Below are 17,383 nucleotides of genomic sequence, written 5' to 3' on the forward strand. Positions count from 1 at the left end.
GCTTGAGTTCTTCGGCTGCACCTTAAGAACTGTGTTCAGTTTTGGGCTCCTCACTGCAAGAAAGACATTGAGGCCCTGGAACCGTTCACAGGAGGGCTACGAAGCTGGTGAGGGGTCTGGAGCACAGGACGTATGAGGAGCGGCTGAGGGAGCTGGGATTGTTCAGCCTGGAGAAGAGAAGGCTCAGGGGAGACCTTCTAGCTCTCTATAACTTCCTGAGGGGAGGTTGTAGTGAGCTGGGGGTTGGCCTCTTCTCTCGTGTAGACATGATAGAACTAGAGGGAATGGTTTCAAGCTGCGCCAGGGGAGATTCAGGCTGGACATCAGGACATATTACTTTTCGGAAAGGGTGGTGAGGCACTGGAATGCACTGCCCAGGGAGGTGGTGGAGTCACTGACCATGGGAGTGTTCGAGAAACGTTTGGATGTTGTGTTGAGGGACATGATTTAGCTGGGAAGTATTGGTGATGGTTGGACTGGATGATCTCCTGGGTCTTTTCCAACCTTGATAACTCTGTGATTCTGTGAAATGTTGATGAGCGGTCATTGCATCTCAGCTGTGGGTCTGGGCTCAGCCTGTGCAGCAGCACCTCGGGGCTGGGGCCGAGCCCGGTGCCGGGGCTGTGCTGCCTGCAGGAGGCTGCGAGGCTGTGGCAGCCACTTTGGGTGCAGCACATGGGCATGGGGGAGGGCCGGCAGCAGGGAGGGCGATGGGCCCGAGCCCAAATCGTGTTGGTCACAGCACAGGGGCTGCAGGGGATGGCAGATGTGATCCTGCGGGGTTAGGAAAGGGCACAGCAGAGCACCGAGGAGCACAAGGCAGTGAAGCGCAGCACGAGCCGTTGATTGCCTGCACTGATGATGAGATGTGCGTCCTAAGTGCGGATGGAAAGTGAAGGGAAAGGAGGAGGGGGGGATGGAGGGGCAGGAAGCGCTTGGTGCCGGCGGGAGCAGTTCCGGGCCATGGCGCCATGGGAAGGTGACCGGGGCCGGGAGGAGCGGGGTGTGCGCTGCCAGGGTCGGGCCGCGGTGCGGGGCGTGGAGGGATGTCGGGGGAGGAGCTGGCGGTGCTGCGCCACGCAGAGGCGATGCGTGCGGTGCCAGCGAGTGCATGGAGCTGAACGAAGGTGTGTAACATGTCCTTGCTCTGGCTGTCGGTGAGCGGGACGAGTCGGGGCTGCAGTTCTGTGCTGGTGTTTGTTGCTGGGACCGGCTGCCTGAGCAGAATGGGGGCAGCGAGAGGGAGGTTGGACAAGCGGCAGCATCAGGAGCACGGCCCGGTTCTGCTGTGCTGATGGTGCTGTACGGCTGTGGGTCCCCACTGAGGGTCGGTGAGGCAGCGTGGCCCCGTGTGTGGACGTGGGATGTAATGAGAGTGAGTGGATGCAAATGGAGTCGGAGGTGTTACAAGGAGAGGCTCTGGATTGGAACAGGGAGAGCAGAGCTGGTGTGTCCCAGCAGGCAGGCGTAGTCAGGTGCCCTTTGGAGCCTGCTGTTCTTGGTGCTGAGCTCAGGAGCCCCATCAGATCAGCGTGGTGCTGCGTGCTGCGTATGGCAGCGCCAAGAGATTCCCTTGTGGAAGAAGGGGGAGGATGAAGGAGGCCGAGGGCCCTTTGCTCAGGGCCAGCTCGTCTGTGCCCTCTTGCTGACCGGAGAGAAGGGCTGCCCGCTGGGCACAGGCAGTGCCTTCTGGCTCCCGTGCCGTGCCCTGTCCTCCAGCCCCCTCCTCATGCCATGTGGAACGCCAGTGCCAGCAGTGCCAGCAGTGCGGCCGCCATGTTAGAACCCTGGCCACGGCCGTTACCTTGGTCACCGTTGCCCAACGGTGGGCAACGCACTCGCCTCTTAGATCTCCGGCCGATAACAGCCATGTGGGGGCCTAAGAGAGCGAGGCTGGAGGAAACCCACCATTTAGCTGGGAAGATGGTTCCGGGGACCGCGGGGTCGAAGAGGAGGAGGAGGGGGCCCACTGCCAGCACCATCAGGCAGCAGACAGGCAAGGGAGCCCATTGCCATCGCGCCTGGACCAGGTGCGTGACCACCTCCGTGGAGCCCATGGAGGTGGATCCACCTCCAGATGAGCCCATGGAGGTGGATCCACCTCCAGATGAGCCCATGGAGGTGGATCCACCCGATGCACGGCTGGCCTGGCACCACACCACCGTGCCAGGCCCTGCAGCAGTACCACCTCAGCTGCAGCATCGCTGGTCCAGGCGCTGGGCTCCGTACCGTCTGCGCGGCCCCCGCCCCCGGCATTAACCGGGTGGCTTCATTTAACATCATCTCCTCCTTTGAGACCTTGCGGGCCCCCGGTTCCATCTAAACCCCGTTTTTATTGTTGTTTTTATTGTTTTTATTGTTGTTTTTATTGTTTTTATTGTTGTTTTTCTTGTTGTTTTTATTGTTAAATTTAGTTAGTTAGGATTAGGTGTTAGGAGTAGGTTATTGTTCACGTTTTAGTGTTAGGTGTAGGTTTTTGTTCCTGTTTTAGAGTTAGGCTTAGGTTAGTGTTCGTACTTAGAGTTAGGTGGGTTCCTACCAGCAGCTGGCAGCAAACAGCGCTCACTCGGTAAGCACACGTCTGCTTTCTCACCCAATGCCATGGCATTGTGCTGCTCCATGAGTGAGGAGGTCTGTGACATCTCCGAGGGATGGGATTTGCATCTTGTGACTTTTCTGTTGCAGATTGTCAGGGAGCAGAGCGTGAGTGGCTGTGAAATGCAATTGGGAAATGCTTCATGGGAACAGTCTGGAGCTGTGTCTGGAGCTTCCTGCGTGGCCATTGTAAGGTAGGTGTGCCTTACCGTAAGCGTGCACTGAAGCAGTGTCGGTTAAGCACAGCTCACTCCTCTGTCTTCAACAGATCAGCTTTCTGCACTCTTTATTTCCGTGGCTGGCGTTGTAGAGCGCAGCAGCAGCAAGGCCGTGAACACGTCCACAACCAGGTACGTGAACATGGGTGACTTTAATGGCTAGAATAACATTGCTGTTAGAATGAATAAGGCAGTGGTCACGCGTGTGTGCTGGAGCTCAGGGATAGGTTTATTCTTGCCTGCTGAGCTTTTCCCTTATTTGACACCCACCCATCCTCTCTTGCTTCTCTTCCCTTTCAGTTGTTAGAAAGCTCCCTGACTGTTTCCCAATTGATTCTTGCAGGACTCGGAGGGTTTTGAGTCTAAGACCTGGGAGACGGTGAAGCAACCCAAGGCAAGTGCTGCTCAGCTGAGCAAGAAAGCCAAGAAGGAAAGCAAAAAGAAACGATAAGGGCTTGAGCAGGAAGGCACAAAGGACAGCAGAATCGCCTGCATTGCGTCCTCAGAGGTGCACCAAAGGACACACACTGCGTGCTCCGGTTTTCAGGCCTGGCCGTGCTTTCCCTTTCCTGGACTGCGGAGAGGAACTGAGCAAGTTTTAGTCATTACCAGTATCCCGCCTATTTGATTTCATATTGAAATGTATTTTGGATGCATTTAGCATCTCTTTGTTGCAAATAAAAGCGAAAGAAACATTTGAATAGTGGTGCTGCCTCTTTCAGTAGCTGCTCAATACAGTGCCTGGCTCGGGCTAGTAATCGCAGGGCCATGATGTGGTTGGCTTCACGTCCCTCCCTGCAAATGGAGCTGCTTGTCCCACCTTTCCGTGTTGGTGTTCCCAACTGGTGGCCTTTCAGCCCAACTGGTAATGCTAGTGACGGACTGTGAGCATCCCTTGTTTTCCAAGGGCTGAGAGAAACAAAAGCAGTGTGGGAGGAAGAAAGGTGTCCCTGCGCCTTGAGCTTGTCTTTCTTCCCTGTTGGCTTTTCAGGGTTCTGGTGCACTGTCTGTTGCTGTTTGCACTGGGAAGCCCGGCTGCATGTGGGCAGCCATGTCCTGCGCTTCAGCTTCTCCTCTACCCACAAGGAGGAGTTCAAGTGTGGGTGGGATGGTGAGAAGAGCAGGGCTGGGAGTGGGGCTGGAGGAGAGGGCAGCGGGCGGGCTGCAGGCGAACGTGCCTCGGGCCCAGAGCTGAGCTGTAAAATGGGAGGACCCCGAGCCGCGCTGCGCTGCTTCAGCTCCAATGGTTCATGATGGGCAGCGCCACGTGTTTAGTGCCAGGGTGCTGCAAGGGCACGTAGCTGAGCCAGAGCCCAGAGAGGAGAGGCTGGATGTCAAGAGTGTCTGGTGGCCATTTTCAATTGGCGCCCTGGCACCTTCCTCCTTCCACCAGCCTGCACGGTGGACTGTGTACAGCGAGCCACGAGGCACTGCCTCCTGCTGCCTGCCTGCCTGCCTGCCTGCCTGCCTGCGTGACAATAAGCAGTGCTGCTGGAGATGGAAGAGAGGATTGTCGGGTTGGGTGCAGCAAAGGAGCTGGTTGCAAAGGAGAGAAACCAAATGGGACTCACCACAGCCAACATACGGACATCTGTTCTCCAAGCATTCCCAAAGGTTGGGTCCTCTAACTTTACAGTCCTGACAGGTGCCATGAGACTTCTGTATCAATTCTTCTTTTGTTATCTCTCCAGCTGACTCCAGGTGTGGACAATTGCTGCTGAGCGATGACATTTTCATATGCTTTCTTTTGCAAGATCCAGACCCTGGGATTTCCACGACCAAGAATGCAGCGTAGTACCAACTGCCCAGCAAACTTCCCTCTTGCTTGAGTTCTTCGGCTGCACCTTAAGAACTGTGTTCAGTTTTGGGCTCCTCACTGCAAGAAAGACATTGAGGCCCTGGAACCGTTCACAGGAGGGCTACGAAGCTGGTGAGGGGTCTGGAGCACAGGACGTATGAGGAGCGGCTGAGGGAGCTGGGATTGTTCAGCCTGGAGAAGAGAAGGCTCAGGGGAGACCTTCTAGCTCTCTATAACTTCCTGAGGGGAGGTTGTAGTGAGCTGGGGGTTGGCCTCTTCTCTCGTGTAGACATGATAGAACTAGAGGGAATGGTTTCAAGCTGCGCCAGGGGAGATTCAGGCTGGACATCAGGACATATTACTTTTCGGAAAGGGTGGTGAGGCACTGGAATGCACTGCCCAGGGAGGTGGTGGAGTCACTGACCATGGGAGTGTTCGAGAAACGTTTGGATGTTGTGTTGAGGGACATGATTTAGCTGGGAAGTATTGGTGATGGTTGGACTGGATGATCTCCTGGGTCTTTTCCAACCTTGATAACTCTGTGATTCTGTGAAATGTTGATGAGCGGTCATTGCATCTCAGCTGTGGGTCTGGGCTCAGCCTGTGCAGCAGCACCTCGGGGCTGGGGCCGAGCCCGGTGCCGGGGCTGTGCTGCCTGCAGGAGGCTGCGAGGCTGTGGCAGCCACTTTGGGTGCAGCACATGGGCATGGGGGAGGGCCGGCAGCAGGGAGGGCGATGGGCCCGAGCCCAAATCGTGTTGGTCACAGCACAGGGGCTGCAGGGGATGGCAGATGTGATCCTGCGGGGTTAGGAAAGGGCACAGCAGAGCACCGAGGAGCACAAGGCAGTGAAGCGCAGCACGAGCCGTTGATTGCCTGCACTGATGATGAGATGTGCGTCCTAAGTGCGGATGGAAAGTGAAGGGAAAGGAGGAGGGGGGGATGGAGGGGCAGGAAGCGCTTGGTGCCGGCGGGAGCAGTTCCGGGCCATGGCGCCATGGGAAGGTGACCGGGGCCGGGAGGAGCGGGGTGTGCGCTGCCAGGGTCGGGCCGCGGTGCGGGGCGTGGAGGGATGTCGGGGGAGGAGCTGGCGGTGCTGCGCCACGCAGAGGCGATGCGTGCGGTGCCAGCGAGTGCGTGGAGCTGAACGAAGGTGTGTAACATGTCCTTGCTCTGGCTGTCGGTGAGCGGGACGAGTCGGGGCTGCAGTTCTGTGCTGGTGTTTGTTGCTGGGACCGGCTGCCTGAGCAGAATGGGGGCAGCGAGAGGGAGGTTGGACAAGCGGCAGCATCAGGAGCACGGCCCGGTTCTGCTGTGCTGATGGTGCTGTACGGCTGTGGGTCCCCACTGAGGGTCGGTGAGGCAGCGTGGCCCCGTGTGTGGACGTGGGATGTAATGAGAGTGAGTGGATGCAAATGGAGTCGGAGGTGTTACAAGGAGAGGCTCTGGATTGGAACAGGGAGAGCAGAGCTGGTGTGTCCCAGCAGGCAGGCGTGGTCAGGTGCCCTTTGGAGCCTGCTGTTCTTGGTGCTGAGCTCAGGAGCCCCATCAGATCAGCGTGGTGCTGCGTGCTGCGTATGGCAGCGCCAAGAGATTCCCTTGTGGAAGAAGGGGGAGGATGAAGGAGGCCGAGGGCCCTTTGCTCAGGGCCAGCTCGTCTGTGCCCTCTTGCTGACCGGAGAGAAGGGCTGCCCGCTGGGCACAGGCAGTGCCTTCTGGCTCCCGTGCCGTGCCCTGTCCTCCAGCCCCCTCCTCATGCCATGTGGAACGCCAGTGCCAGCAGTGCCAGCAGTGCGGCCGCCATGTTAGAACCCTGGCCACGGCCGTTACCTTGGTCACCGTTGCCCAACGGTGGGCAACGCACTCGCCTCTTAGATCTCCGGCCGATAACAGCCATGTGGGGGCCTAAGAGAGCGAGGCTGGAGGAAACCCACCATTTAGCTGGGAAGATGGTTCCGGGGACCGCGGGGTCGAAGAGGAGGAGGAGGGGGCCCACTGCCAGCACCATCAGGCAGCAGACAGGCAAGGGAGCCCATTGCCATCGCGCCTGGACCAGGTGCGTGACCACCTCCGTGGAGCCCATGGAGGTGGATCCACCTCCAGATGAGCCCATGGAGGTGGATCCACCTCCAGATGAGCCCATGGAGGTGGATCCACCCGATGCACGGCTGGCCTGGCACCACACCACCGTGCCAGGCCCTGCAGCAGTACCACCTCAGCTGCAGCATCGCTGGTCCAGGCGCTGGGCTCCGTACCGTCTGCGCGGCCCCCGCCCCCGGCATTAACCGGGTGGCTTCATTTAACATCATCTCCTCCTTTGAGACCTTGCGGGCCCCCGGTTCCATCTAAACCCCGTTTTTATTGTTGTTTTTATTGTTTTTATTGTTGTTTTTCTTGTTTTTATTGTTGTTTTTCTTGTTGTTTTTATTGTTAAATTTAGTTAGTTAGGATTAGGTGTTAGGAGTAGGTTATTGTTCACGTTTTAGTGTTAGGTGTAGGTTTTTGTTCCTGTTTTAGAGTTAGGCTTAGGTTAGTGTTCGTACTTAGAGTTAGGTGGGTTCCTACCAGCAGCTGGCAGCAAACAGCGCTCACTCGGTAAGCACACGTCTGCTTTCTCACCCAATGCCATGGCATTGTGCTGCTCCATGAGTGAGGAGGTCTGTGACATCTCCGAGGGATGGGATTTGCATCTTGTGACTTTTCTGTTGCAGATTGTCAGGGAGCAGAGCGTGAGTGGCTGTGAAATGCAATTGGGAAATGCTTCATGGGAACAGTCTGGAGCTGTGTCTGGAGCTTCCTGCGTGGCCATTGTAAGGTAGGTGTGCCTTACCGTAAGCGTGCACTGAAGCAGTGTCGGTTAAGCACAGCTCACTCCTCTGTCTTCAACAGATCAGCTTTCTGCACTCTTTATTTCCGTGGCTGGCGTTGTAGAGCGCAGCAGCAGCAAGGCCGTGAACACGTCCACAACCAGGTACGTGAACATGGGTGACTTTAATGGCTAGAATAACATTGCTGTTAGAATGAATAAGGCAGTGGTCACGCGTGTGTGCTGGAGCTCAGGGATAGGTTTATTCTTGCCTGCTGAGCTTTTCCCTTATTTGACACCCACCCATCCTCTCTTGCTTCTCTTCCCTTTCAGTTGTTAGAAAGCTCCCTGACTGTTTCCCAATTGATTCTTGCAGGACTCGGAGGGTTTTGAGTCTAAGACCTGGGAGACGGTGAAGCAACCCAAGGCAAGTGCTGCTCAGCTGAGCAAGAAAGCCAAGAAGGAAAGCAAAAAGAAACGATAAGGGCTTGAGCAGGAAGGCACAAAGGACAGCAGAATCGCCTGCATTGCGTCCTCAGAGGTGCACCAAAGGACACACACTGCGTGCTCCGGTTTTCAGGCCTGGCCGTGCTTTCCCTTTCCTGGACTGCGGAGAGGAACTGAGCAAGTTTTAGTCATTACCAGTATCCCGCCTATTTGATTTCATATTGAAATGTATTTTGGATGCATTTAGCATCTCTTTGTTGCAAATAAAAGCGAAAGAAACATTTGAATAGTGGTGCTGCCTCTTTCAGTAGCTGCTCAATACAGTGCCTGGCTCGGGCTAGTAATCGCAGGGCCATGATGTGGTTGGCTTCACGTCCCTCCCTGCAAATGGAGCTGCTTGTCCCACCTTTCCGTGTTGGTGTTCCCAACTGGTGGCCTTTCAGCCCAACTGGTAATGCTAGTGACGGACTGTGAGCATCCCTTGTTTTCCAAGGGCTGAGAGAAACAAAAGCAGTGTGGGAGGAAGAAAGGTGTCCCTGCGCCTTGAGCTTGTCTTTCTTCCCTGTTGGCTTTTCAGGGTTCTGGTGCACTGTCTGTTGCTGTTTGCACTGGGAAGCCCGGCTGCATGTGGGCAGCCATGTCCTGCGCTTCAGCTTCTCCTCTACCCACAAGGAGGAGTTCAAGTGTGGGTGGGATGGTGAGAAGAGCAGGGCTGGGAGTGGGGCTGGAGGAGAGGGCAGCGGGCGGGCTGCAGGCGAACGTGCCTCGGGCCCAGAGCTGAGCTGTAAAATGGGAGGACCCCGAGCCGCGCTGCGCTGCTTCAGCTCCAATGGTTCATGATGGGCAGCGCCACGTGTTTAGTGCCAGGGTGCTGCAAGGGCACGTAGCTGAGCCAGAGCCCAGAGAGGAGAGGCTGGATGTCAAGAGTGTCTGGTGGCCATTTTCAATTGGCGCCCTGGCACCTTCCTCCTTCCACCAGCCTGCACGGTGGACTGTGTACAGCGAGCCACGAGGCACTGCCTCCTGCTGCCTGCCTGCCTGCCTGCCTGCCTGCGTGACAATAAGCAGTGCTGCTGGAGATGGAAGAGAGGATTGTCGGGTTGGGTGCAGCAAAGGAGCTGGTTGCAAAGGAGAGAAACCAAATGGGACTCACCACAGCCAACATACGGACATCTGTTCTCCAAGCATTCCCAAAGGTTGGGTCCTCTAACTTTACAGTCCTGACAGGTGCCATGAGACTTCTGTATCAATTCTTCTTTTGTTATCTCTCCAGCTGACTCCAGGTGTGGACAATTGCTGCTGAGCGATGACATTTTCATATGCTTTCTTTTGCAAGATCCAGACCCTGGGATTTCCACGACCAAGAATGCAGCGTAGTACCAACTGCCCAGCAAACTTCCCTCTTGCTTGAGTTCTTCGGCTGCACCTTAAGAACTGTGTTCAGTTTTGGGCTCCTCACTGCAAGAAAGACATTGAGGCCCTGGAACCGTTCACAGGAGGGCTACGAAGCTGGTGAGGGGTCTGGAGCACAGGACGTATGAGGAGCGGCTGAGGGAGCTGGGATTGTTCAGCCTGGAGAAGAGAAGGCTCAGGGGAGACCTTCTAGCTCTCTATAACTTCCTGAGGGGAGGTTGTAGTGAGCTGGGGGTTGGCCTCTTCTCTCGTGTAGACATGATAGAACTAGAGGGAATGGTTTCAAGCTGCGCCAGGGGAGATTCAGGCTGGACATCAGGACATATTACTTTTCGGAAAGGGTGGTGAGGCACTGGAATGCACTGCCCAGGGAGGTGGTGGAGTCACTGACCATGGGAGTGTTCGAGAAACGTTTGGATGTTGTGTTGAGGGACATGATTTAGCTGGGAAGTATTGGTGATGGTTGGACTGGATGATCTCCTGGGTCTTTTCCAACCTTGATAACTCTGTGATTCTGTGAAATGTTGATGAGCGGTCATTGCATCTCAGCTGTGGGTCTGGGCTCAGCCTGTGCAGCAGCACCTCGGGGCTGGGGCCGAGCCCGGTGCCGGGGCTGTGCTGCCTGCAGGAGGCTGCGAGGCTGTGGCAGCCACTTTGGGTGCAGCACATGGGCATGGGGGAGGGCCGGCAGCAGGGAGGGCGATGGGCCCGAGCCCAAATCGTGTTGGTCACAGCACAGGGGCTGCAGGGGATGGCAGATGTGATCCTGCGGGGTTAGGAAAGGGCACAGCAGAGCACCGAGGAGCACAAGGCAGTGAAGCGCAGCACGAGCCGTTGATTGCCTGCACTGATGATGAGATGTGCGTCCTAAGTGCGGATGGAAAGTGAAGGGAAAGGAGGAGGGGGGGATGGAGGGGCAGGAAGCGCTTGGTGCCGGCGGGAGCAGTTCCGGGCCATGGCGCCATGGGAAGGTGACCGGGGCCGGGAGGAGCGGGGTGTGCGCTGCCAGGGTCGGGCCGCGGTGCGGGGCGTGGAGGGATGTCGGGGGAGGAGCTGGCGGTGCTGCGCCACGCAGAGGCGATGCGTGCGGTGCCAGCGAGTGCGTGGAGCTGAACGAAGGTGTGTAACATGTCCTTGCTCTGGCTGTCGGTGAGCGGGACGAGTCGGGGCTGCAGTTCTGTGCTGGTGTTTGTTGCTGGGACCGGCTGCCTGAGCAGAATGGGGGCAGCGAGAGGGAGGTTGGACAAGCGGCAGCATCAGGAGCACGGCCCGGTTCTGCTGTGCTGATGGTGCTGTACGGCTGTGGGTCCCCACTGAGGGTCGGTGAGGCAGCGTGGCCCCGTGTGTGGACGTGGGATGTAATGAGAGTGAGTGGATGCAAATGGAGTCGGAGGTGTTACAAGGAGAGGCTCTGGATTGGAACAGGGAGAGCAGAGCTGGTGTGTCCCAGCAGGCAGGCGTGGTCAGGTGCCCTTTGGAGCCTGCTGTTCTTGGTGCTGAGCTCAGGAGCCCCATCAGATCAGCGTGGTGCTGCGTGCTGCGTATGGCAGCGCCAAGAGATTCCCTTGTGGAAGAAGGGGGAGGATGAAGGAGGCCGAGGGCCCTTTGCTCAGGGCCAGCTCGTCTGTGCCCTCTTGCTGACCGGAGAGAAGGGCTGCCCGCTGGGCACAGGCAGTGCCTTCTGGCTCCCGTGCCGTGCCCTGTCCTCCAGCCCCCTCCTCATGCCATGTGGAACGCCAGTGCCAGCAGTGCCAGCAGTGCGGCCGCCATGTTAGAACCCTGGCCACGGCCGTTACCTTGGTCACCGTTGCCCAACGGTGGGCAACGCACTCGCCTCTTAGATCTCCGGCCGATAACAGCCATGTGGGGGCCTAAGAGAGCGAGGCTGGAGGAAACCCACCATTTAGCTGGGAAGATGGTTCCGGGGACCGCGGGGTCGAAGAGGAGGAGGAGGGGGCCCACTGCCAGCACCATCAGGCAGCAGACAGGCAAGGGAGCCCATTGCCATCGCGCCTGGACCAGGTGCGTGACCACCTCCGTGGAGCCCATGGAGGTGGATCCACCTCCAGATGAGCCCATGGAGGTGGATCCACCTCCAGATGAGCCCATGGAGGTGGATCCACCCGATGCACGGCTGGCCTGGCACCACACCACCGTGCCAGGCCCTGCAGCAGTACCACCTCAGCTGCAGCATCGCTGGTCCAGGCGCTGGGCTCCGTACCGTCTGCGCGGCCCCCGCCCCCGGCATTAACCGGGTGGCTTCATTTAACATCATCTCCTCCTTTGAGACCTTGCGGGCCCCCGGTTCCATCTAAACCCCGTTTTTATTGTTGTTTTTATTGTTTTTATTGTTGTTTTTCTTGTTTTTATTGTTGTTTTTCTTGTTGTTTTTATTGTTAAATTTAGTTAGTTAGGATTAGGTGTTAGGAGTAGGTTATTGTTCACGTTTTAGTGTTAGGTGTAGGTTTTTGTTCCTGTTTTAGAGTTAGGCTTAGGTTAGTGTTCGTACTTAGAGTTAGGTGGGTTCCTACCAGCAGCTGGCAGCAAACAGCGCTCACTCGGTAAGCACACGTCTGCTTTCTCACCCAATGCCATGGCATTGTGCTGCTCCATGAGTGAGGAGGTCTGTGACATCTCCGAGGGATGGGATTTGCATCTTGTGACTTTTCTGTTGCAGATTGTCAGGGAGCAGAGCGTGAGTGGCTGTGAAATGCAATTGGGAAATGCTTCATGGGAACAGTCTGGAGCTGTGTCTGGAGCTTCCTGCGTGGCCATTGTAAGGTAGGTGTGCCTTACCGTAAGCGTGCACTGAAGCAGTGTCGGTTAAGCACAGCTCACTCCTCTGTCTTCAACAGATCAGCTTTCTGCACTCTTTATTTCCGTGGCTGGCGTTGTAGAGCGCAGCAGCAGCAAGGCCGTGAACACGTCCACAACCAGGTACGTGAACATGGGTGACTTTAATGGCTAGAATAACATTGCTGTTAGAATGAATAAGGCAGTGGTCACGCGTGTGTGCTGGAGCTCAGGGATAGGTTTATTCTTGCCTGCTGAGCTTTTCCCTTATTTGACACCCACCCATCCTCTCTTGCTTCTCTTCCCTTTCAGTTGTTAGAAAGCTCCCTGACTGTTTCCCAATTGATTCTTGCAGGACTCGGAGGGTTTTGAGTCTAAGACCTGGGAGACGGTGAAGCAACCCAAGGCAAGTGCTGCTCAGCTGAGCAAGAAAGCCAAGAAGGAAAGCAAAAAGAAACGATAAGGGCTTGAGCAGGAAGGCACAAAGGACAGCAGAATCGCCTGCATTGCGTCCTCAGAGGTGCACCAAAGGACACACACTGCGTGCTCCGGTTTTCAGGCCTGGCCGTGCTTTCCCTTTCCTGGACTGCGGAGAGGAACTGAGCAAGTTTTAGTCATTACCAGTATCCCGCCTATTTGATTTCATATTGAAATGTATTTTGGATGCATTTAGCATCTCTTTGTTGCAAATAAAAGCGAAAGAAACATTTGAATAGTGGTGCTGCCTCTTTCAGTAGCTGCTCAATACAGTGCCTGGCTCGGGCTAGTAATCGCAGGGCCATGATGTGGTTGGCTTCACGTCCCTCCCTGCAAATGGAGCTGCTTGTCCCACCTTTCCGTGTTGGTGTTCCCAACTGGTGGCCTTTCAGCCCAACTGGTAATGCTAGTGACGGACTGTGAGCATCCCTTGTTTTCCAAGGGCTGAGAGAAACAAAAGCAGTGTGGGAGGAAGAAAGGTGTCCCTGCGCCTTGAGCTTGTCTTTCTTCCCTGTTGGCTTTTCAGGGTTCTGGTGCACTGTCTGTTGCTGTTTGCACTGGGAAGCCCGGCTGCATGTGGGCAGCCATGTCCTGCGCTTCAGCTTCTCCTCTACCCACAAGGAGGAGTTCAAGTGTGGGTGGGATGGTGAGAAGAGCAGGGCTGGGAGTGGGGCTGGAGGAGAGGGCAGCGGGCGGGCTGCAGGCGAACGTGCCTCGGGCCCAGAGCTGAGCTGTAAAATGGGAGGACCCCGAGCCGCGCTGCGCTGCTTCAGCTCCAATGGTTCATGATGGGCAGCGCCACGTGTTTAGTGCCAGGGTGCTGCAAGGGCACGTAGCTGAGCCAGAGCCCAGAGAGGAGAGGCTGGATGTCAAGAGTGTCTGGTGGCCATTTTCAATTGGCACCCTGGACTGTGTACAGCGAGCCACGAGGCACTGCCTCCTGCTGCCTGCCTGCCTGCCTGCCTGCCTGCGTGACAATAAGCAGTGCTGCTGGAGATGGAAGAGAGGATTGTCGGGTTGGGTGCAGCAAAGGAGCTGGTTGCAAAGGAGAGAAACCAAATGGGACTCACCACAGCCAACATACGGACATCTGTTCTCCAAGCATTCCCAAAGGTTGGGTCCTCTAACTTTACAGTCCTGACAGGTGCCATGAGACTTCTGTATCAATTCTTCTTTTGTTATCTCTCCAGCTGACTCCAGGTGTGGACAATTGCTGCTGAGCGATGACATTTTCATATGCTTTCTTTTGCAAGATCCAGACCCTGGGATTTCCACGACCAAGAATGCAGCGTAGTACCAACTGCCCAGCAAACTTCCCTCTTGCTTGAGTTCTTCGGCTGCACCTTAAGAACTGTGTTCAGTTTTGGGCTCCTCACTGCAAGAAAGACATTGAGGCCCTGGAACCGTTCACAGGAGGGCTACGAAGCTGGTGAGGGGTCTGGAGCACAGGACGTATGAGGAGCGGCTGAGGGAGCTGGGATTGTTCAGCCTGGAGAAGAGAAGGCTCAGGGGAGACCTTCTAGCTCTCTATAACTTCCTGAGGGGAGGTTGTAGTGAGCTGGGGGTTGGCCTCTTCTCTCGTGTAGACATGATAGAACTAGAGGGAATGGTTTCAAGCTGCGCCAGGGGAGATTCAGGCTGGACATCAGGACATATTACTTTTCGGAAAGGGTGGTGAGGCACTGGAATGCACTGCCCAGGGAGGTGGTGGAGTCACTGACCATGGGAGTGTTCGAGAAACGTTTGGATGTTGTGTTGAGGGACATGATTTAGCTGGGAAGTATTGGTGATGGTTGGACTGGATGATCTCCTGGGTCTTTTCCAACCTTGATAACTCTGTGATTCTGTGAAATGTTGATGAGCGGTCATTGCATCTCAGCTGTGGGTCTGGGCTCAGCCTGTGCAGCAGCACCTCGGGGCTGGGGCCGAGCCCGGTGCCGGGGCTGTGCTGCCTGCAGGAGGCTGCGAGGCTGTGGCAGCCACTTTGGGTGCAGCACATGGGCATGGGGGAGGGCCGGCAGCAGGGAGGGCGATGGGCCCGAGCCCAAATCGTGTTGGTCACAGCACAGGGGCTGCAGGGGATGGCAGATGTGATCCTGCGGGGTTAGGAAAGGGCACAGCAGAGCACCGAGGAGCACAAGGCAGTGAAGCGCAGCACGAGCCGTTGATTGCCTGCACTGATGATGAGATGTGCGTCCTAAGTGCGGATGGAAAGTGAAGGGAAAGGAGGAGGGGGGGATGGAGGGGCAGGAAGCGCTTGGTGCCGGCGGGAGCAGTTCCGGGCCATGGCGCCATGGGAAGGTGACCGGGGCCGGGAGGAGCGGGGTGTGCGCTGCCAGGGTCGGGCCGCGGTGCGGGGCGTGGAGGGATGTCGGGGGAGGAGCTGGCGGTGCTGCGCCACGCAGAGGCGATGCGTGCGGTGCCAGCGAGTGCGTGGAGCTGAACGAAGGTGTGTAACATGTCCTTGCTCTGGCTGTCGGTGAGCGGGACGAGTCGGGGCTGCAGTTCTGTGCTGGTGTTTGTTGCTGGGACCGGCTGCCTGAGCAGAATGGGGGCAGCGAGAGGGAGGTTGGACAAGCGGCAGCATCAGGAGCACGGCCCGGTTCTGCTGTGCTGATGGTGCTGTACGGCTGTGGGTCCCCACTGAGGGTCGGTGAGGCAGCGTGGCCCCGTGTGTGGACGTGGGATGTAATGAGAGTGAGTGGATGCAAATGGAGTCGGAGGTGTTACAAGGAGAGGCTCTGGATTGGAACAGGGAGAGCAGAGCTGGTGTGTCCCAGCAGGCAGGCGTGGTCAGGTGCCCTTTGGAGCCTGCTGTTCTTGGTGCTGAGCTCAGGAGCCCCATCAGATCAGCGTGGTGCTGCGTGCTGCGTATGGCAGCGCCAAGAGATTCCCTTGTGGAAGAAGGGGGAGGATGAAGGAGGCCGAGGGCCCTTTGCTCAGGGCCAGCTCGTCTGTGCCCTCTTGCTGACCGGAGAGAAGGGCTGCCCGCTGGGCACAGGCAGTGCCTTCTGGCTCCCGTGCCGTGCCCTGTCCTCCAGCCCCCTCCTCATGCCATGTGGAACGCCAGTGCCAGCAGTGCCAGCAGTGCGGCCGCCATGTTAGAACCCTGGCCACGGCCGTTACCTTGGTCACCGTTGCCCAACGGTGGGCAACGCACTCGCCTCTTAGATCTCCGGCCGATAACAGCCATGTGGGGGCCTAAGAGAGCGAGGCTGGAGGAAACCCACCATTTAGCTGGGAAGATGGTTCCGGGGACCGCGGGGTCGAAGAGGAGGAGGAGGGGGCCCACTGCCAGCACCATCAGGCAGCAGACAGGCAAGGGAGCCCATTGCCATCGCGCCTGGACCAGGTGCGTGACCACCTCCGTGGAGCCCATGGAGGTGGATCCACCTCCAGATGAGCCCATGGAGGTGGATCCACCTCCAGATGAGCCCATGGAGGTGGATCCACCCGATGCACGGCTGGCCTGGCACCACACCACCGTGCCAGGCCCTGCAGCAGTACCACCTCAGCTGCAGCATCGCTGGTCCAGGCGCTGGGCTCCGTACCGTCTGCGCGGCCCCCGCCCCCGGCATTAACCGGGTGGCTTCATTTAACATCATCTCCTCCTTTGAGACCTTGCGGGCCCCCGGTTCCATCTAAACCCCGTTTTTATTGTTGTTTTTATTGTTTTTATTGTTGTTTTTATTGTTTTTATTGTTGTTTTTCTTGTTGTTTTTATTGTTAAATTTAGTTAGTTAGGATTAGGTGTTAGGAGTAGGTTATTGTTCACGTTTTAGTGTTAGGTGTAGGTTTTTGTTCCTGTTTTAGAGTTAGGCTTAGGTTAGTGTTCGTACTTAGAGTTAGGTGGGTTCCTACCAGCAGCTGGCAGCAAACAGCGCTCACTCGGTAAGCACACGTCTGCTTTCTCACCCAATGCCATGGCATTGTGCTGCTCCATGAGTGAGGAGGTCTGTGACATCTCCGAGGGATGGGATTTGCATCTTGTGACTTTTCTGTTGCAGATTGTCAGGGAGCAGAGCGTGAGTGGCTGTGAAATGCAATTGGGAAATGCTTCATGGGAACAGTCTGGAGCTGTGTCTGGAGCTTCCTGCGTGGCCATTGTAAGGTAGGTGTGCCTTACCGTAAGCGTGCACTGAAGCAGTGTCGGTTAAGCACAGCTCACTCCTCTGTCTTCAACAGATCAGCTTTCTGCACTCTTTATTTCCGTGGCTGGCGTTGTAGAGCGCAGCAGCAGCAAGGCCGTGAACACGTCCACAACCAGGTACGTGAACATGGGTGACTTTAATGGCTAGAATAACATTGCTGTTAGAATGAATAAGGCAGTGGTCACGCGTGTGTGCTGGAGCTCAGGGATAGGTTTATTCTTGCCTGCTGAGCTTTTCCCTTATTTGACACCCACCCATCCTCTCTTGCTTCTCTTCCCTTTCAGTTGTTAGAAAGCTCCCTGACTGTTTCCCAATTGATTCTTGCAGGACTCGGAGGGTTTTGAGTCTAAGACCTGGGAGACGGTGAAGCAACCCAAGGCAAGTGCTGCTCAGCTGAGCAAGAAAGCCAAGAAGGAAAGCAAAAAGAAACGATAAGGGCTTGAGCAGGAAGGCACAAAGGACAGCAGAATCGCCTGCATTGCGTCCTCAGAGGTGCACCAAAGGACACACACTGCGTGCTCCGGTTTTCAGGCCTGGCCGTGCTTTCCCTTTCCTGGACTGCGGAGAGGAACTGAGCAAGTTTTAGTCATTACCAGTATCCCGCCTATTTGATTTCATATTGAAATGTATTTTGGATGCATTTAGCATCTCTTTGTTGCAAATAAAAGCGAAAGAAACATTTGAAT

General features: G+C 56.4%; 4 protein-coding genes across 12 annotated transcripts; all 4 read left to right on the forward strand.

Moving 5' to 3' along the window:
• The first annotated feature begins 900 nt into the window (after positions 1-900).
• LOC146758992 (uncharacterized) lies at positions 901-3,514 on the forward strand. Of its 3 annotated transcripts, none has more exons than XM_085511011.1 (4): positions 901-979; positions 2,686-2,789; positions 2,864-2,945; positions 3,157-3,514. In XM_085511011.1, exons 1-4 carry the CDS (start codon positions 917-919, stop codon positions 3,262-3,264), a joined length of 357 nt encoding a protein of 118 aa, XP_085367137.1. In that variant the 5' UTR covers positions 901-916; the 3' UTR covers positions 3,265-3,514. The 3 variants fall into 3 exon arrangements, with proteins under 3 accessions (XP_085367137.1, XP_085367140.1, XP_085367139.1); XM_085511014.1 differs by having other exon boundaries at positions 953-1,127; XM_085511013.1 differs by lacking the exon at positions 901-979 and adding an exon at positions 2,467-2,569.
• Positions 3,515-5,536: 2,022 nt separating this feature from the next.
• Positions 5,537-8,150, forward strand: LOC146758993 (uncharacterized). 3 transcript variants are annotated; one of them, XM_085511002.1, is made up of 4 exons: positions 5,537-5,615; positions 7,322-7,425; positions 7,500-7,581; positions 7,793-8,150. In XM_085511002.1, exons 1-4 carry the CDS (start codon positions 5,553-5,555, stop codon positions 7,898-7,900), a joined length of 357 nt encoding a protein of 118 aa, XP_085367128.1. In that variant the 5' UTR covers positions 5,537-5,552; the 3' UTR covers positions 7,901-8,150. The 3 variants fall into 3 exon arrangements, with proteins under 3 accessions (XP_085367128.1, XP_085367129.1, XP_085367130.1); XM_085511003.1 differs by having other exon boundaries at positions 5,589-5,763; XM_085511004.1 differs by lacking the exon at positions 5,537-5,615 and adding an exon at positions 7,103-7,205.
• Positions 8,151-10,168: 2,018 nt separating this feature from the next.
• On the forward strand, positions 10,169-12,782 carry LOC146758994 (uncharacterized). Of its 3 annotated transcripts, none has more exons than XM_085511005.1 (4): positions 10,169-10,247; positions 11,954-12,057; positions 12,132-12,213; positions 12,425-12,782. In XM_085511005.1, the coding sequence occupies exons 1-4, from the start codon at positions 10,185-10,187 to the stop codon at positions 12,530-12,532; spliced, it is 357 nt and encodes a 118-aa protein (XP_085367131.1). In that variant the 5' UTR covers positions 10,169-10,184; the 3' UTR covers positions 12,533-12,782. The 3 variants fall into 3 exon arrangements, with proteins under 3 accessions (XP_085367131.1, XP_085367132.1, XP_085367133.1); XM_085511006.1 differs by having other exon boundaries at positions 10,221-10,395; XM_085511007.1 differs by lacking the exon at positions 10,169-10,247 and adding an exon at positions 11,735-11,837.
• A 1,986-nt stretch (positions 12,783-14,768) lies between these two features.
• On the forward strand, positions 14,769-17,382 carry LOC146758995 (uncharacterized). 3 transcript variants are annotated; one of them, XM_085511015.1, is made up of 4 exons: positions 14,769-14,847; positions 16,554-16,657; positions 16,732-16,813; positions 17,025-17,382. In XM_085511015.1, the coding sequence occupies exons 1-4, from the start codon at positions 14,785-14,787 to the stop codon at positions 17,130-17,132; spliced, it is 357 nt and encodes a 118-aa protein (XP_085367141.1). In that variant the 5' UTR covers positions 14,769-14,784; the 3' UTR covers positions 17,133-17,382. The 3 variants fall into 3 exon arrangements, with proteins under 3 accessions (XP_085367141.1, XP_085367142.1, XP_085367143.1); XM_085511016.1 differs by having other exon boundaries at positions 14,821-14,995; XM_085511017.1 differs by lacking the exon at positions 14,769-14,847 and adding an exon at positions 16,335-16,437.
• Position 17,383: the final 1 nt, after the last annotated feature.

This window comes from Coturnix japonica, chromosome 11, assembly GCF_054131305.1.
Source record: "Coturnix japonica strain WE chromosome 11, WE-NBRP24, whole genome shotgun sequence".
Lineage (NCBI taxonomy): Eukaryota > Metazoa > Chordata > Aves > Galliformes > Phasianidae > Coturnix > Coturnix japonica.

What these genes read in the sequence shown, in the direction of transcription:
- LOC146758993 (XM_085511002.1), top strand. Translation starts at nt 5,553, where the DNA reads ATGGAGGGGCAGGAAGCGCTTGGTGCCGGCGGGAGCAGTTCCGGGCCA. An exon ending in GGCCATGGCGCCATGGGAAG is followed by an intron (nt 5,616 to 7,321) that starts GTGACCGGGGCC and finishes TTTCTGTTGCAG; the next exon opens with ATTGTCAGGGAGCAGAGCGT. An exon ending in GTGAACACGTCCACAACCAG is followed by an intron (nt 7,582 to 7,792) that starts GTACGTGAACAT and finishes TGATTCTTGCAG; the next exon opens with GACTCGGAGGGTTTTGAGTC.
- LOC146758994 (XM_085511005.1), top strand. Translation starts at nt 10,185, where the DNA reads ATGGAGGGGCAGGAAGCGCTTGGTGCCGGCGGGAGCAGTTCCGGGCCA. An exon ending in GGCCATGGCGCCATGGGAAG is followed by an intron (nt 10,248 to 11,953) that starts GTGACCGGGGCC and finishes TTTCTGTTGCAG; the next exon opens with ATTGTCAGGGAGCAGAGCGT. An exon ending in TCCTGCGTGGCCATTGTAAG is followed by an intron (nt 12,058 to 12,131) that starts GTAGGTGTGCCT and finishes TGTCTTCAACAG; the next exon opens with ATCAGCTTTCTGCACTCTTT.
- LOC146758995 (XM_085511015.1), top strand. Translation starts at nt 14,785, where the DNA reads ATGGAGGGGCAGGAAGCGCTTGGTGCCGGCGGGAGCAGTTCCGGGCCA. An exon ending in TCCTGCGTGGCCATTGTAAG is followed by an intron (nt 16,658 to 16,731) that starts GTAGGTGTGCCT and finishes TGTCTTCAACAG; the next exon opens with ATCAGCTTTCTGCACTCTTT. An exon ending in GTGAACACGTCCACAACCAG is followed by an intron (nt 16,814 to 17,024) that starts GTACGTGAACAT and finishes TGATTCTTGCAG; the next exon opens with GACTCGGAGGGTTTTGAGTC.
- LOC146758992 (XM_085511011.1), top strand. Translation starts at nt 917, where the DNA reads ATGGAGGGGCAGGAAGCGCTTGGTGCCGGCGGGAGCAGTTCCGGGCCA. An exon ending in GGCCATGGCGCCATGGGAAG is followed by an intron (nt 980 to 2,685) that starts GTGACCGGGGCC and finishes TTTCTGTTGCAG; the next exon opens with ATTGTCAGGGAGCAGAGCGT. An exon ending in TCCTGCGTGGCCATTGTAAG is followed by an intron (nt 2,790 to 2,863) that starts GTAGGTGTGCCT and finishes TGTCTTCAACAG; the next exon opens with ATCAGCTTTCTGCACTCTTT.